This window comes from Diceros bicornis, chromosome 1 (genome assembly GCF_020826845.1).
Source record: "Diceros bicornis minor isolate mBicDic1 chromosome 1, mDicBic1.mat.cur, whole genome shotgun sequence".
Classification (NCBI taxonomy): Eukaryota; Metazoa; Chordata; class Mammalia; order Perissodactyla; family Rhinocerotidae; genus Diceros; species Diceros bicornis.
The window spans coordinates 17148877-17166873 of NC_080740.1; the positions used below are offsets into that span (position 1 = coordinate 17148877).

Consider the following 17997-nt stretch of genomic DNA (forward strand, 5'->3'; position numbering starts at 1 on the left):
AGAAGAGAATTTTGGTTGAATTTATATCTGCTGCAGAACTTGACAATGCAGGAACTGTTGGTAAATATTTCAAGTGATTTGAGTTGGAAGAATAATGAATTTGAATAATAATGTCTCTGTGAGAGAAGGATGTTGGTGAGAGAACCTGACTATCTCAGGTTAAAGGTGGAAATTGGATTTTTAGAGATAATAGTTGAAATCAGGAAAATTAATAGCGGATAGGGGAAGAAAGGCAAGTTGTCAAGGATGGAGCTGTATGGAACATCAGGCTAAGGTGCTGGGAAAGGAAAAAGACCTGAGAGGAGAGAGAGAAGCCTCTGCCAGACAGGTGGGAAGAGATCAAGATAAAGTTGTTTTCATTAGTTATCAGAAGAAGAAAATCATCAGGGTGTCTCAGACTAACATGGGCGACAAGTGAGATTAGATTCCCAAATGGGCTAGTGGGAACAGTAGTAACTGTAGAGGGATTTTAAAGGAGAACTTGGAATGGGAAGCAAATATCTAAGGATGACAAGAGGACGCAGAGACCTTTAGGCAGTGCTCCTCAAAGTACGGTCCTCAAGCCAGGGCCTGTCCACAAAGTGTTTGCTACTGGTTTGTGACAAGATAAGTTCAGAAATTGAATTAACTTTTCCTAGAAACTTTTTTAACAATTTTATTTTGCTGTGATATCCAAAAGTGTTATCTATGGGCTTATATTTTGTATGTGTGGTTTTTTTTATTTTTGCTATTTAACTTATTTAGTCATTTGTTTTATTGTATTTTACAAAAATATCAGTCTATAATAATCAGGGCAAACAAAACAAAATGAAATAAAACAGACAAAACCCCATTTTCCTTCCCTGCATTAAGTTTGAGAAGCACTGCCTTAGGAGATTGTCTGCTTGTTGGCTATGAGAGCAAGGAGAGGAGAAAAATTGGAGAAAAAAGATTAAAGAAGAGTTGGATTTGTTTTTGTTTTGTTAAAGAAATGTAGGAAAGAAAATAATGTGAAAGAAGAGAATAAAAGTGTTAGTGGTATGGAGGGTATAAATAAGATCAGGGACCAGGGAGGATTAGATTTAAGGAAGGACTTAGAGCTAGACTAGATACGTGATTTTCAACAATATGATAGAAGTTGTGTTTTTAAGAATACAAGAGAATTTGGACCTTCAGTATCACTTTAAAGGGATTCTAACTGTAAAGCACCTAATGTCATAAAAGTGCATCCTATGGGAGTCTGGTGGTGATGGTAGTGGGGCATTGGAGAGCTCTGAAGAAACTTAGGCTCTCTTGCTGGGCACCACATCTTCTTGCAGACACTGGCACCTATGCTCTTTTTCACCTGGACAAACTTAACCTGACAATCAGATTATGGTCTCTTTTAGTTTCCAACGGCTAAATATCTGCAGAAGATGCAGAGAGGAAAAAGTATTAGTAATTAAAACCAATGGTCCAAATGTGTTATTGGTTAAAAATCTGCTTTGGCATATCAGTCTATGAGCATGAGTTTGGTACAGGAAATAAAACGCTGTATTGCTTTTATTGCTTACATGAGTGTTCCCTAGATGTTTTACATTTTCTAAATAAAAATTGAGGGGAATTTCTATTTTTTACTTACTGTTCTTTCTCTATACTCCGAAACCTTTTTCTAGAGTATAAATTAATTTTATTTTTTCAAAAACATTATATTGAACCTCAAGAATTCAGGATTTTGTGTGTGTGTGCTTTGTATTACTGTGAAATTGTGTAGAAAAATGTCTATCAAGCATAAGTTTACCGATGTGAATTAACGAAAACTTCCCAATGGTTCTTCAAAGACAACTGCTAAACACATGGGGTAAAACAACTCATGCCATGTGGGCTTTTAACAATGTTAACATTGCTTTTGGCCTAGGGTTGGAGTTTCATTTATGTGATTAGATTTAAAACATGGGCTGTGCTGAACTTCTGGCTCTAGAATGCATTTTCGATTCATGGGGAGGAATTGCCTTAGTGTTTAACAATATATTGAATTCTGTAGAATCCTATTTCTACATTTTTGTCCTAAAGCAATTGAACAGATGCCCAGTGGTAAATATTACTTTCTTTCAAAAGTAATGGGCAGAATTTAGAAATATGGGACAATAGATTTTTACTGTGGTTGCAAACTATGTATAAATGTGCTCTTTATAAATCTGTGTGAGATGTTTCACTCAGTCACCCAGCTCAGCAGCATCATAATCATCATGTCATGTTCAATGGATCTAAAAATTTTCCTTTCCTCAGAGACAGCATGAATCTTTTTTAGGCAAAGATTTGGACAAGAAATGTAATTCTTTTACAAAAGATACATAGAACTGCTCTATTAGAAACATGAAACTTTGTTTCTTAACTGTTCATATTGACAGTTTGTGTTCACGTTTTTCATATCCCTATAATTGTTTTAAATCATTTTCTATTTATTGTAGAGGGCAATCAATTTGGATGGTACATGTATACAATGTATACATTTCTTGTATTTTAGTTTTCTATTATTTTTACACACATTGTAGTTGATGTTTATCATTGTAAAAAAGATCCTGGTTTGTTTTGGTAACAAGCATACAAAACACTCAGGGTTATTAAAATGCATTTTATATTCATAGTCCTTATGTGTGTTAGGCTAGGCGTAGACCCTATGTGATACATCTTCTGCTTTAGGGTTAAAATGTATCACCAACTTCTGGTGGACTCTGGATTTCATATCAGGATGCTTTTCCAGGAATGAGGCAGGCTCTTTAGTGGGTGAGGGCCCTCCCCTGGCCTTCATCCTGAGAAAAAACTAGAAGGCAGGGCAGTACTTAGTAAAATGTTTGTTATCTGAAAATTTTACCCTCTCTCTCTAAGACCCACATTCTGTCCTTCCTGTTATATTAGGAAGACTAAGCACTTGTTTCTAAGTTTTTCCTTTTCCAATGACTGTTCTTTGACTCCTCATCCAGGTAGAAGGTAACTTTCTGGTAATTTTTCCCAGGAGGCATTTTAAATGGACCTGGTCCTGGGAGTCTGCCTTAAAGAGGCAGAGTCAGTATTTCCATTTTGATTATTTATTAGGAAAATTTTCTCACTATTCATGCTGTTGACATGATTTGCAATAGGCTTACAAGATTAAGTGTTTAAGGAATACTTTGTTTACCTTTTATTTGTGTGTGTATCATGCTTCAAATTGTGTTTCTTACAATATTTTCTTGCAAGTTACTTGCATGCTAACCTGTTAAAATTTTAAAGGTGATATTTGTTAAGTAGTGCAGTAGTTTTCCCTTCTTCTTGGGGAATATGTTTCAAGACCCCCATCGAATGCCTGAAACCACGGATAGTACCGAACCCTATATATATATGTTTTTTCCTATACATACATACCTATGATAAAGTTTAATTGATAATTAGGCACAATAAGAGATTAACAACAATAATGAATAATAAAGTAGAACAATTATAACAATATACTGTAATAAAAGTTGCCATAGATCTTAGCACCTTCAGCATATGATTTTTTTTCTTTCTTTACTGAGAACTTCCACCTTTTCACGTAAAGGAAGCACTTTATGGCTTCTCTTTGGCATGTCTGAATTGCCAGTGTCACTACTCTTATGCTTTGGGGCCATTATTAAGTAAAGTAAAGTAAGGGTTACTTGAACACAGGCACTGTGATATCAAGACAGTCGATCTGATAACCCAGACGGCTACTAAATGATTAATGGGTGGGTAGCGTATACAGCCAGGATCCGCTGGACAAAGGGATGGTTCACATCCTGGGAGGGATGGAGTGGGATGGTGCTAGATTTCATCACGCTACTCAGGACGGCTCACAGTTTAAAACTTATGAGTTGTTTATTTGTGAAATTTTCCATTTAATATTTTCGGACTGCTGTTGACCATGGGTAGCTGAAACTGTGGAAAGGGAAACCTTGAGTGAGTGGGGACTACACGTATTAGACTATTTTACATATAATTAAGTTTGTAGGAGGATTTCACTTTTTTCTCTTAGTATTTCATTTTTATTTTCACCTTATAATGGTGTAGTTATTCCCAAATCTCTATGTACAATCTTGTAACTGTAATTTTTTTTTTATTATGATTACATCTTCCCCTTCAACATGGATGTTTATTGACCTACGTTTTTGTTTTCTTGCCACTTGTGTTCTCATTGCATTTGTAGCACTATGATCAAACTTCCATAATTTTCTTTTTGGAGTACTACTAGGTTTTGTGATTTTTAAAAATTTGTAAACTGTGACTCTATAAACCTTTTTATTTGTGTCACCAGACAACACTGTAGGTGAAACAGCCTAATAACTCCAAGGCTCTTTCCATGCCTTTCAGTAATAAGCCCTTGTTATTCAACGCAAACCTGCTCTAAGAGAAATCCTGCATGGTGTACAATGGGGAGACTCCAGGGTTTCATGGTGGTGCCTATATTTTGTTCATATGAGTTGTACAAGTATAAAAATTTTAAATGGTATGCCGGCAATAATGGCAGATTGTATACTCTTTCAGTTGTATCCTAGTTATATATCCCTTTGGACAACCTGATTCTTAACTAACAGTCCCTATATGTTTCAAAAAAAAAAAAAATCCAAGACATAGTCTACAATGTAATGGTGACCAAAATTTTTTTTTGTATTGAAACATTTCAAAATGTATGCATTGAACATTGAAGTATTTGAGGAGATCTTGTTTAGAAGTCTTTCTGATGCTTTTGCCTTCTTATATTCTCCACTCTCCCCAAATAATTCATTGTACTAAAGTTATGTGTGCTTAAATTTAGTATGAAGATTATTTTGTTTTTTAGTAATCTCTAAATTAATTAATCCATGATATTTTAATTTAATAAATCTTTCTATGAGAAATATTTGTTTAGTTTTATTATCTTCAGAAATTAAAAAAATTGTGGTAGTCAAAAAAGAATAGAAAAAGGTGTTTATATTTTATTGTTTAATTTCTACTGTTCGTGTTTAAAAAGTGTCAGATGTGTTTACTTTTTTGGATAACTAAACAAAAGTGATATTTTTAATGAATATGCATAAATTTCAGCTGTATGTCTATGCTACAAAATTTGAATAAGGAGTTGTTCTTTTAAAGCCTTTTAAACATCATTCCGTTTGTCTTTTTATAATAACAATGTTTTAGTGATATAGTTCATTAGTATACCTTAACTGTGTCCATCATCATACAAGACTTTTGAGCATATTTTCAGCAAGCCCCATGGCCATCAGCAGTACTCCCTGGGAGCTTACATTCCACTTTTAGCAATTTAAAAGAAGTGACTATCATGATTTTCTTCAATTTTACAAAGTATTACATGAAGATAAGTCAGAAATGGAAAGTATCTAAAATACCTCAATTATCCAGGAAGTATAACTGTAACTTTGGTGAAGTTACAGAGGTTGATGTACAGATTTGACGCTTTTCCTTTGTATTTCTTTTTATAAAACAAAATCATTGATGGTATATGTAAGTTACAATTTAAAGAAATGTGATTTTCAGGTATTTGCAAGCATTTTTATGCATGCATTGTGTAAAATCACATTGCATATCAGTGTAAGGAATTTGTGTCCTTTTGAGAAGTGAAGGAAGAATTTACTTGTGTTATTACTAATTTTGACCATAAGGACTTTATTATTTTCTTTAATTTACAGAACATTTATGTTCTGGTGCATGTTTTGGAGTGTGTAAAAACTTGTGTTTCGCATTTTAGCATGTGCTTTTGTAACTTTTACATATTGAACTTCCTGAAGTTCGACTAAAGGGACGTATTTAGAAGTGGGATCTCTGTGTTAATAAACAATAGGCATGTATAAAGCTTCTAGAAAATTCAAAGCAGACCAGCTTTGTAATGTTCTTCAAAAAGGTGCTGTAATAGTTGCATGTTTGGAATTTGGGTTTTGTTGAGTTCAAATGTTAAGTTCATTTCCCGTTAAGCATTTATCAGTCTGTCTTGTTTCTGTTGCAGGAGAAATTTTGCAATTCCATGTGATAAGAACACCTCCTGGTCGAGGAAATGTTACTGTTAACTGGAAAATTATTGGGCAAAATCTAGAACTCAATTTTGCTAACTTTACTGGGCAGCTCTTCTTTTCTGAGGTAATACCACCAAGAAAAGCTTTATCATATGTATCTAGAAGAAACAATGTATTGTGAGGAAAATGGGAAAACTCTGATTATGTAATACAAGGATTAATGGAGATTGATGAAAGAGCTACTTGCTTAGAAACCTAAAGGAAGAACATTACTCAAATAAAGAATTTCTAAGACATGAGGGAATTGTTTTTCCGTATGTACTTGGTAGATCTCCTTTAAGGTAACAGAAAATATGGACTTTGTATTTGAGCCAAGCTTTCTTGCTGCTCTCCTGCCCTCCCACTGCCAACTGTGTCCTGAAGATGATGTATACTGCTAGTCCCTGTTTTACTCCTCACTGTCTTGGAACTTGAATTGCATAACAGCAAATATAGCTCTAAAAACAAATGTCTTTTTAGATCCTGTTCTCGCTATATTTTTGAGGTTCCATTTAGAGGCTCTTTCCGATACGTTGAAAGAAAGTGATTGGTGGCAATAACTTTATAAGAGCGTTTTTTGGATAGAAAAGTGGTATCACTTTATTATAACTCTATCATCTTCCTTTCTTCTCCACATTCACTTGGTGAATTCTCGTTTGATAACATGTTTAGTTCTTTTTCTCTTCCTTTCCACTGCCTCAACATTAAGCCAAGCACCTACAACCTTCTGCCTTGAGTACCACGTTGGACCTCTAATAACTGGTTTGCCTGCAACGCTGGGCTTCTTTTCCATGCTCCAGTTTTTCCTATTCACCACTGCTGTAGAAATCTCCCCAACTTTGTCTGAAATTTTCAGTAGTGCCACATTGCTCATTGGATAAGATCTACATTCATTAGCTCAGCATTCAGGATCTTCCACAATTAGCCCCTGTCTACTTTAAGCCTGGTTTCCCGTGAGTCAGTGGTTTTTATTTAATTTATTTTTTAAGCCACAGAGCACTGTTTAAATGAAAATATATTTGGATGCACAATTTATAAGGCTAATAAAAGCAGGAGACAGGTTTTGTTCAGGGACAATAGAGGGATGAATTTCTTTCTGTTTGACACAGGGGTCACTGAATGAAACAATATTTGTGCATTTGTTGGATGACAGCATTCCTGAGGAGAAAGAAGCACACCAAGTCATTCTGTATGATGTTAGGACACAAGGTAATTCAAGTCAAAGTTGTTTTCTAGCTATCTCTATATTTAACAATTAGATGCATATAGACTAAAAAAAAATTACGTATTGCCTTCAAGAACGTTAGATCCAAAAAACATAAGATCAGAATGGGAATACTTATCTTTATGAATCAGGAAAAACTTCTAAAAATTTTGCTAAATATCTCCTTATGTAATAAAATACATTTCCAGAGGAAGAATTTTTCTGTAATTAATTTTATGCTAGCAGACCAGTTTGGATTTTGGACCAATAATATAAACAATTCAAATTTAATCATTTTGAGAAAGTTATCTGGGTGCTTTACTCAGTTTCTACTCGATTTCTATTATTCAGATGACCAAATAGCAAATAATGACAATAATATGCCAAGCAAAAAAATTCATTATTTGTTATCTAGAAAAAGAAAACTAAAATGTGGGTTCTTATGTTCAACCTGAAGATGTCTGTTCCAAAAGTGAATAAAATAGAACACTTCCTGATTGTTTTAATATGTTTTAGAAAGTGGGGTTGTATTTTAAGTATTTAGAAGTTAATGCCGTATCACTGTTAGATTTTTTTGTGGTCCCTGACATTTTTAGGAGTTTCACCAGCAGGAATCGCTCTGCTTGATGCTCAAGGATATGCAGCCGTTCTGACTGTAGAAGCCAGTGATGAACCATACGGAGTTTTAAATTTTGCTCTTTCATCAAGATTTGTTTTGCTTCAAGAGGCTAACATAACAGTTCAGCTTTTCATCAACAGAGAATTTGGATCTCTAGGTTTGTGTTGCTCTAGAATGAATAGGGTTTTCAGGCAGGTGCTTTTTAAATATTCTACCTGTGTAGATGAAAGCCATTGCTAAAATAAATCAGGAACAGGAAAAAATTTAATATTTATTAATTCAGGACAGGACTTTATAACTTCTTTATTTTTGAAAGATTAAAGGAATGATCTATTGTCACAGAAATGCTGTGTAACAATCATAAAATCTCAGCAGCATGTAATAATAGGCTGGCTGTCCGTCCACTGGCTTAGGCTGGGCTTGGCCAGAGGAGGCTCTACTCCATATGGCTCTCATTCTGCCTCTGGGACCAGTAGAGGCACAAGAAAGCAAGCAAAAACGTGCCAGGCCCCCTGAGGTCTAGACGCAGAACTAGCACATCATCACTTTTAACTTGTACTATCAGCCAAAACAAGTCACATGGCCAAACTCGAAGTCTAGAGGCAGAGCAGTGTGCCTTGCCCACGGTGGGACATCACTGAGCCATTACGTGGTGAAGGCCAAGTTTGTAGGAAAAGGTGAGGAATTGGGGCCAATAAGACAAGCTGCTGTAGGTGCTTTTAGGAAAGGCAAAACATTCACAATGAGATATTATGTTACAAGTTTAAATAATTGTAAAATCTTTTCCCAACCAAATCAATTAGGAGCTGTCAATGTCACATATGCCACGGTTCCTGGAATGTTGACTCTAAAGAACCAAACAGAAGGAAACCTAGCTGAGCCAGATGTTGACTTTGTCCCAGTGGTTGGCTTTCTGATTTTAGAAGAAGGGGTAACAGCAGCAGCCATCAACATTACTATACTTGAGGTAAAACTCTTCTGTTATTTCACTTTTATTGTTAGACCTGAATAACTACCTATGAAGTAGAAATTGATGGGATATTCTGGTGCCTTTAAATCAACTTATTTCTTTCTGTGATTTTTTTTTTTAACCACACAGGGGTTTCTATTCTTGTCTAGATAGGCTGGGCTGCTGTTGTGTATTTTGTTATAGAAATATCTCGTGATACAGAAAATTCCCTTAGGGCGTTTAAGATGGCATTGGCCTAAGAGATTCCAAAGGAGCATTTTGATTACTCCAAAGGATTCATTGGACCAGCAAATCCATGTAGGTCAGCATCTTAGTTGTTAAGCCTGGTTAAATTAGAGACAGTGAGAAACTCACTAGAGGCTGATGGCATAAAATGTGATTGTGGTCAAACTTAAAGTAATCATTGGTGACTGAAATCGCATTTTAAATGATTTTTCATATTGTGAAATCTCGTGCTGCTTTGAGACTTAGTATTTCAGCTACCTAAATATATTTCCAAGAGGTTTATGAAAATAGTAAATATGGAGAGGGTAGGAGAAGGTATGTGTGTGTGGTGGGGGAGAGAAAGAGAGAGAATGAATATTGCCTTAGAAAAGTTATTTTCAGTTACTGTGTATTTGGGGGGTTCCATTTTAGAAAGGTTTTGTTTTTTCAGAGGCTTTTTACTTTTACTAGGTTATAAATAGTGTAAACCATCCACCATCTGAAGTCAGTAACTCTTTTTTGTTGATTACCATGGCACTGGGACCTAATGTAATAGTATGAGAACTCTAAAGCATAAGATAGAAGGTAATGTTATGTCAGTATGTGACATACAACACCAGATTTGATAAAACTTTAAGGTAAGCCTTCTTTCAAATATACAATCTGTTGATGTAACTGAATATAAATAAATGGATTACTCTTCAGATATGTTAGTTTTTAAAGCAGAAAATATGTAGCCACCTTTCTTTCCTTTACGGAGTCCAGTTTTATGAACACAGGGTTTCTAGTTCCTCTTTTTCTCCCTAGGTCTTTGCAGCCTTTTCTGTTCCCTGAGTAGCAAGAGATTAAGAGACTGCAGCCCTGTATATACAGAAATAAGCCAGGCTAGGGGATGATAAGGGGGGATTTGTTGCATGGGAGTGGGGAATGGTGGGGGTAGGTGAGGGACAGTCCCTTTTACATCACTGATTCTGTAACTCACATTGGTCCATATATTACATTATTTCCTCTGTTATAAAGATGAAGGAATTGAGGCCTTAAAGTTTAAGTAACTCACCTGATAATACAGAATTTGGTACTAGGTCTCCTTGACTGCCAAACCTGTCTTTTTTTGGTGGTATCATTCTATTATTCATTCTAATCATTGGATATTAAGGTGGTTTTAAATCTTTTGCTCCTATTATAGTTAAAATATGTTAGGCTCGTGTATTAGTCTAGGTAAAAAATGATATAATATTTGCTGTTTCATGTGGTTCAACCTAATAACATCCTATAACCAGGTATAAGTTTAATACTTTTTTTTATTTTTTACTTTCAGCTTTGAGATATAATTTACAGATACTGCATAGTATCACTTATATGTGGAATCTAAAAAAATATATAAAATTGTAAGATATTTAACGTGTCTATTGTGGTGATTTGATATACGTATACAGTGTGAAAGGATTCCCTCCATCTAGTTAATTAACATATTATCACCTCATATATTTATCTTTTTGTTTTTTTGTGAGAACATTTAAGTTCTACTCTCCTAGCCAATTTCAATTATACAGTACAGTGTTAACAATTATACAGTACAGTGTTAACAATTATAGTCACCATGTTTTACAGTAGATTCTCAGACCATATTCATCTTATAGCTGAAAGTTGGTACACTTTTACCAGCCTCTGCCTATTCCTCACAGCCCCCCAGCCCCTGGCAACCAGTTTTCTACTCTCTATGAGTTTGACTTTTTTCTTTTTACATTCAACATATAAGTGATACCATGCAGTTTTTGTCTTCCTCTCTCTGACTTATTTAAGTTAGCATAATGCTCTCAAGGTCATCCATGTTGTCACAAATTATATTCCATTATCTATATGTATATCTGTATACACACACAACATCTTCATCCATTTATTCATTGACGGACACTCAGGTTGTTTCCATATCTTGTCTGTTGTGAATAATCTTGCAGTGAATGTGGGAGTACAGATATCTCTTTGATATCCTGTTTTTATTTTTTTTGGATATATACCCAGGTGTGGGATTGCTGGATCATGTGGTAGTTCTATTTTTAATTTTTTGAGGACTCTCCATATTGTTTTGCATTGTGGCTGAACCAATTTACAATTCCACCAATAGTGCACAAGGGTTCCTTGACAACACTTGTTATCTCTTGTCTTTTTGATAATAGCCATCTAACAGGTGTAATGTGATATCTTATTGTTGCTTTGATTTGCATTTCCCTGATGATTAGTGATGTTGAGCACCTTTTCATGTACCTGTTGGCCACTTGTATATCTTCTTTGGGAAAATGTCTATTCAGTTCCTCTGCACAATTTTAAATGGTATTTTATTTGGTTTTTTGCTATTGAGTTGTATGAGTTCTTTATATATTTTGAATATTAACTCCTTATCAGATACATGATTTGCAAATCTTTTCTCCCATTTGGTAGGTTGCCTTTTCATTTTGTTGATGGTTTCCTTTGCTGTGCAGAAACTTTTAAGTTTGACGTAGTCCCACTTATTTGTTTTTGCTTTTGTTCCTTTTGCTTTTGGTGTCAATTCCAAAAAAATCATTGCCAAGACATATTTGTTTTTTCTGATTTAAATCTTTTCTACTCTTTTTGTATTTGTTTATTTTCTGTCTAATATTTAAGCATCTATATTTATAAGATAATTTATAAAACAACTTGTGAGAGGTAATTACTTTAAGAGCATGATTATAGGGAATTTAATGGATGTAATTTTTGCAGGATGATATACCGGAACTAGAAGAATATTTCCTCGTGAATTTAACTCATGTTGAACTTATCATGGCTCCTTTCACTTCATTTCCTCCTAGACTAGGTATGATGGGTTTCTTTGTTTGTTTCTTTGTTTCTATTTACTCACTGCAAACAAAGTAAAGTTACTTCATTTTTTAGTCAGAAGTGATCCTTGTGATGTCTCTTAATCTCAGCTATGTGTGAAAATATGATGGACTTTTAGATTTATTTTAATTTAGAGACTATCATATATTGAAATTTTGTACATTGGACAGTGTAAACACATTTAAGAATTATTGTGCGATGCTTTTTAAATTTTACAACTATTTAACTACTAAATTTGTAATCTTCAAAATAGAATTAGTTCTTAAGAAGGCATTTTCCTTTTAAAATTTAATTAGCTATTTTCATTAGATCAAACTATTAGATAATTTTATTTTCTTTTAGATTAAGCAGAGCTTTTGTTTGTTTATTGTGTTTTCTGCTTCTTTTATGACCTTTTTATCTCTTTCTTTTCATGCTTTAGAAAAGACTCAGTTAATTCATTACAGACTGAAAGGTAAAACTTGAACCTCAGTACAAATTTATGTAGATTACTTTAAAAAAATATATTCCCATTTTTAAAACACAAACTCCTGTCTGCAGTTTGGCATTTGATATTGGGGATTTTGTCTGAAACTTGTACGTTTGACAGCGCAGAAGGGGTGGTGTTGAATGGCTCTGAAGTAGCCGGCCCCCTGTCCCTTGGTAGAAGGTGCTCTGGGCAGAGGGGAGAGGAGTCCGGGTTAAAGGAGGAGAAACAGGGCCAGAGGAATAGGGGCTCCTCATTCACTTCTGAGGCTCAATATGACAACTTTGAAACTATCCAAAGGGATTAATCAGTTTTTAACATATTATTATTTGAAAAGGTTAAATTCTTTTGCCAGAAAAAGTATATACTCCAACAACTAGACTGTTTACCATCAAGTAATTATTACAAGATGATTATTGTTCATGCTAAGAAGACTAACAAAACACTTCCTATTGCTTTCATACTCATATTAGAGGTAATTTGAGTAGTTTAACTTTTGTTGAGTGCTTTCTAATGCCCCTCTTTCAAGTGCTTTGTATGTTAGTACCCTCATTCCTTATATCTTCCCATTTTATGGATGAGAAGCTGAGCCTAAGACAAGCTAAGTAACACGCCCAAACACACAGCCAGGAGATGGTGGAGCTGGGCTTCTGCTTTGTAGCCTCTAGTCTCTTGGGCACAAATCCTGATTTTATATTCTTTCCTCTACAGTGTTGTTCTCTGTGCTCAGAATTACCCTCTCCCTACCCCTTCCCCACCCAGGCAGCTGTCATAAGTATCCTGGATTAAGGTAGTGCCTCTGAAATTTAAAAGGTAAAGGACAAAAATATCAAAAAACAAAACAAAATAGTAACAGGATTAGTTACTATTTCAAGACTGAATAATGGGTATTAGTAACATACTGAACTTGGTAGGCCAAATACAAAATAAAAAGAGATAAGAGAAGTCCAATCTTAGTTTCTCTTTTCTCCACCAGACCTTTTCCCCATCTTTCCCACCTGTCCCAACGTCACTGTTTGTATCCCTTTCTCTCTCTCTGTCTCTTTTACCACCTGTATTTTTCTCTGGAGCTCTCCCTGCCTTCTCTTCCCATTTATCTTGTCTTTTCTTGCTCTGTCTGCTCCTTCCCACTGCCCCCATTTTCCTTTCCTCTTGAAATGGATTAAAATAATAGAAACAAAACCATAACCTCAGTTGCTTATTTCATATTCTTCTCAGTTGATTAAATTTCTGTAAGTCAGTGGCTCTTGTTAACAAAAAGTTTCCTTATTCAGATGTTATAAGCATTTATGTCTTTATTTTCTTAAACATTTTTTGAGTAATGTCGGCAATACCTCTATATTAGGAATTACATAATCTCAGAGGGACTGTCTTTAACTTCTATATCAAATCATTTTCTTTTTAACCATTTATATTTATTTAAAAATATGTTTCTCTGTTTTTTCAGATTCAGAGGGCTTGACTGCACAAATTATTATTGACGCCAACGATGGTGCTCGAGGAGTAATCGAATGGCAACGTAGCAGGTAAGCCTAGGGCTGCGCGAGAGCCTTTATCTGAGTTTCAGATTCTTTACTATCCACCGGTAAAAACTTATAAGGAAAAATGAATGTATTCTTTTCATTATAGGTTTGAAGTAAATGAAACTCAAGGAAGTTTAACATTGGTAGCCCAGAGGAGCAAAGGGGCTCTCGGCCACGTCTCCTTGTTTGTGTATGCCCAGAATTTGGAAGCACAGCTGGGGCTGGATTACATCTTCACCCCAATGGTGAATTCCTTAAGAATTATAGTGACTTATGTCCTGTATAAATAAATTAATCTTAAAATAATAAACTATTATATGTTCCACAGTAAATTAGGACTGAAGATTTCCTTATGGTAGAATAGCTCCCTTCACTATTTTAGTAAAATATATAAGTTGAATTTTCAGTACTACTCTAAAGATTGTTCTTTATTTTATTTCACTTATTCATTATTTTATTGAAATGTTTGAAACTCACTATTTTATTCATTCACTAACTTATTGCAGTATTTGATCATGGAGAATGTGAGTTATCCTTATACAAGTTACCATGTTAAAGAATTTGTATCATTAGGTGACCTTTCCAGAGTGTTTCTTACGGTTCTTGAAACTTTTAACTCTTTTATTTCTTTGTTTTAATTCACTGAAACACCTTTAGTGTTTTAAAATACTTGTTACTCTGTCTCTTCATGTCTTTATTCCTTAACTAAATGTATACTTTCTTCTCTTCCTCCATTAACTTTTATTTTTTAGCACAATATTGTCAATTTAAATAAAAGGAGATCATGCAAAAAACAAGGGAAAAAAATCTCTGTAAAATAGTTTATACTTTACATTCATGATTATGTTGTATTTCTTTCCAAACTATAAAAACTCAGAGTGTATTTAAATATAATCCTGTCTACTTTTACTTTTTTGACCAGATTCTTCATTTTGCTAATGGAGAAAGGTATAAAAATGTTGACATCGTGATTCTTGATGATGACATTCCAGAAGGACATGAAACATTTCAGCTGATTTTAACAAATCCTTCTCCTGGACTAGAGCTGGGGGGAAATACGATAGGTAATTGATAATTTCTTATACACAACTCCTTCTCCCTTGTGCTGTTTTCCCAATGCGGAGGCAGATGTAGGGATTAGAGAATCTTGATGGTTTTCTACACTTAGAATTAAAAATATTTTAAGTTAAGCATTTTGGAATTCCTGTGTCAGTATAACAGTGTTTCTAGCCTGTGTGTGTGTGTCAAAAACAGAAAGGGTACTAGCAAAGATAATATCAAATCGTTACTGCAGTTATCGTAGGTTTTATTTAATTTGTAAATGTCTTTCCTTTGGAACTTGAATTCTGCTCTGGTCTCCTGTTTATCAATAGAAGGAGTGACAAGGTAGCTGTTTTGGCGTTATCTAACTGCTGTAGTATTTCCACATAGCGTTGAAGTGTAATGATACCTCAGACAGAATATGGGAGCTGTGATTCTTTGGTTGGAACAGTTTTGACGTTATTGGAACTAAAAGTCATCCTAGTTCACTGCTTGTTAGATATCGTGCTGATTGCTTAGAGAAGGTAAAAATGAGACAAATGAGAAAACCTCATGGACACACAGAAATTTAGGATTGGAAGGGCTCTAAGAAGTCACTTAATTTGGTTCCTTGTGGTGATTGATAAGGCAAGTGGACATAGAAGACTTGTTGACTAGTGTTGACTGGCTCTTCAACATCCTGTTTTAGCCAGTGGCTGAGTGTTCTTTGGGATTCCTTTAATGTAATTAATCTTTGTATTTCCAAGTTATTGGCCATTATGTGAAAAAGTCTGATTTGTAGTGAAAAAGATGAAAGAATTTTGAGTAACGTGAGAACTGGTTTTTATTTTTATTGTCATATTAATAAAATAAATTGATATTTCTAAGTACGCAGAACCCTTTCTCTTGAGGCTGTGGCTGTTGCTTCAAATTCAAAGAGTATGTGTTTAAGATGAAAGCATTTTGTTGTAGAGCATGGTGGGTTGAAAATGGATACCATGTGTTGGCTAAGAATCTTCTACATAAAAACAACAGAAAACCCAATTCCAACTCCAAAGACCCTGTTGTTTTCTGTCTCTTCTTCTTGCCTTTTGGAGTATTGGCTTCATCCCAAAGGTAATGTTATTCATTGTCACAGGATGGTGGCCAGTGTTGTTCTTCTACATTCCATGTAATAGGAAAGAGAGAGTATTCAAAATCAAGCATTTCTAAAAAGTCCTGATGTAATTCTGATTGGAGTTACTTAGGGTACTTGCCCAACCCCATGAGTAGTAGGAAGGAATGTGTTATTGAGCTCTGTCAAGTTTACTTTATGCTTGTAATTTTCTATTTTTAAATATTAAAAAATTCCTCAGAACAGTAAATACTTTGATAATGAGTAATTTCTTAAACCATGGCCTGATAATTGACCTTTAGACTATTTCCAAACTTTCACAAAGTTTCAGTAAATATCCTTGTAAATAAATCTTTGTGTATGTTGGCAATTAAGCTTATCTGCTGAGTGGGAAAGAACAGCAACTGCCTTCCATATTACCTACACCCAACGTGTGTATATCAAATTGTTGTTTATCGGCATCCTCACCAGGAATTTCTTTGGTCGTCAACATTTTTTTTTTTACTGTTTCTAATGAATGAAAAATATGTGGTTGTATTGTACATTTTTTATTTATTTCTCTGTTCATTAGTGAATTTGATGTTGGTTATTTCTTTTTCTTTGTGTGATTAGGTTTTTTAATATATCTCTTAGGTGCTTTTCTGTGGTTTGTGGTTTTTATTGGTGTGTAGGAATAACTCCTATATTCTGAAGTCCATTCTTTGCTTGTTAAATATGTTGTAGACAGTGTCTCCTAGTCTATCATTTATCTTTTATTATGATGTCTTTTATTATAAAATTTTAAAAAATTAAATCAAATATTTTTTAATACACTTTAAAATCCTATTTATTTAGATATTTTCCACTCAAAAGCTATATAGAGGGGGCCCGTGGCTTAGCGGTTAAGTGTGCGTGCTCCACTACTGGCGGCCCGGGTTTGGATCCCGGGCACGCACCAACGCACTGCTTGTCCGGCCATGCTGAGGCGGCATCCCACATACAGCAACTAAGAAGGATGTGCAACTATGACATACAACTATCTACTGGGGCTTTGGGGTGAAAAAGGGAAAAAAAGGAGTAGGATTGGCAATAGATGTTAGCTCAGGGCCGGTATTCCTCAGCAAGAAAAGAGGAGGATTGGCATGGATGTTAGCTCAGGGCTGATCTTCCTCACACACACAAAAAAAAGCTATATAGTATTTTAGTGTATTTTCATAGTTTTGATTTACATTTCATTATTTAACATACAATGAATTTTGTCATTGGTATCATGTGAAATAAAGATACAATTTCATTTTTGTTCTAAAATGTATAATTAGTATCCTAATATCATATACAGAATGAGACATCCATTAACCATTGATTTTCACTGTGAAATTTATTTTTATCTATCTATCTGTCATCTGGTTTTCCTGGACTCTGTTCTGTTTGCCTGTTTATATGCTAAGAACATGCTGTCTTATTTATCATTGCTTTAAAGTACATTTTGTTATTTTTTTAGGCCAAATACTTCTAATTTTTCTTTCACTAACTCATCTTACCTATTCTTTCAAGTGGTCTCTTCCACATGAACTTTAGAATCAACAAATTGAGTTCTATAAAAAGTATTTGGATTGAGGTTGAATTGAAATTTTAGATTAATTTGGATGGAATCAATATCATTATAACATTGTTTTTCCATTTAGAAATACGACATGCCTCTCCATTAATTTACATCTTCTTTATATCCTTGCCTTAGTTTGTTTTCCCTCAGAGGCAAGCCCTGAGTCAAGGATTTGGGTGGAAGTCGTTTATTTGGGAGGTGATCTCTGGAGGCATAGTGAGAAATGAAGTAAGAGAGAGAAAAAGCTGATAGAAGATGTGCTAATGATGGTACTGCTTTGGCAACTGGGGCTCAGTCCTGCTGGGGTCCTTCTTAGACGCTGAGTTGAGCAAAGCTCCGGGCTGTCCTACTGAGAAGGAAGGAAGCTGGGACATTCATTCATCAACTATTATCCCTCATTGTTTGAGGATTGCTCTTGGAATGTTAAGTCTCCACCAGTT

The 17997-nt window shown here is 34.7% G+C and overlaps 1 protein-coding gene across 1 annotated transcript in view; it reads left to right on the plus strand.

The window, feature by feature from the left end:
- The window catches only part of ADGRV1 (adhesion G protein-coupled receptor V1), a 521379-nt gene that overhangs the window by 117327 nt on the left and 386055 nt on the right, over positions 1 to 17997 (plus strand). The window contains exons 35-42 of the mRNA XM_058528960.1: positions 5954 to 6084; positions 7109 to 7208; positions 7800 to 7979; positions 8626 to 8789; positions 11736 to 11829; positions 13766 to 13844; positions 13948 to 14086; positions 14764 to 14905. Coding sequence (XP_058384943.1) covers positions 5954 to 6084; positions 7109 to 7208; positions 7800 to 7979; positions 8626 to 8789; positions 11736 to 11829; positions 13766 to 13844; positions 13948 to 14086; positions 14764 to 14905 — 1029 coding nt within the window. The remainder of the gene's footprint in view (positions 1 to 5953; positions 6085 to 7108; positions 7209 to 7799; positions 7980 to 8625; positions 8790 to 11735; positions 11830 to 13765; positions 13845 to 13947; positions 14087 to 14763; positions 14906 to 17997) is intronic.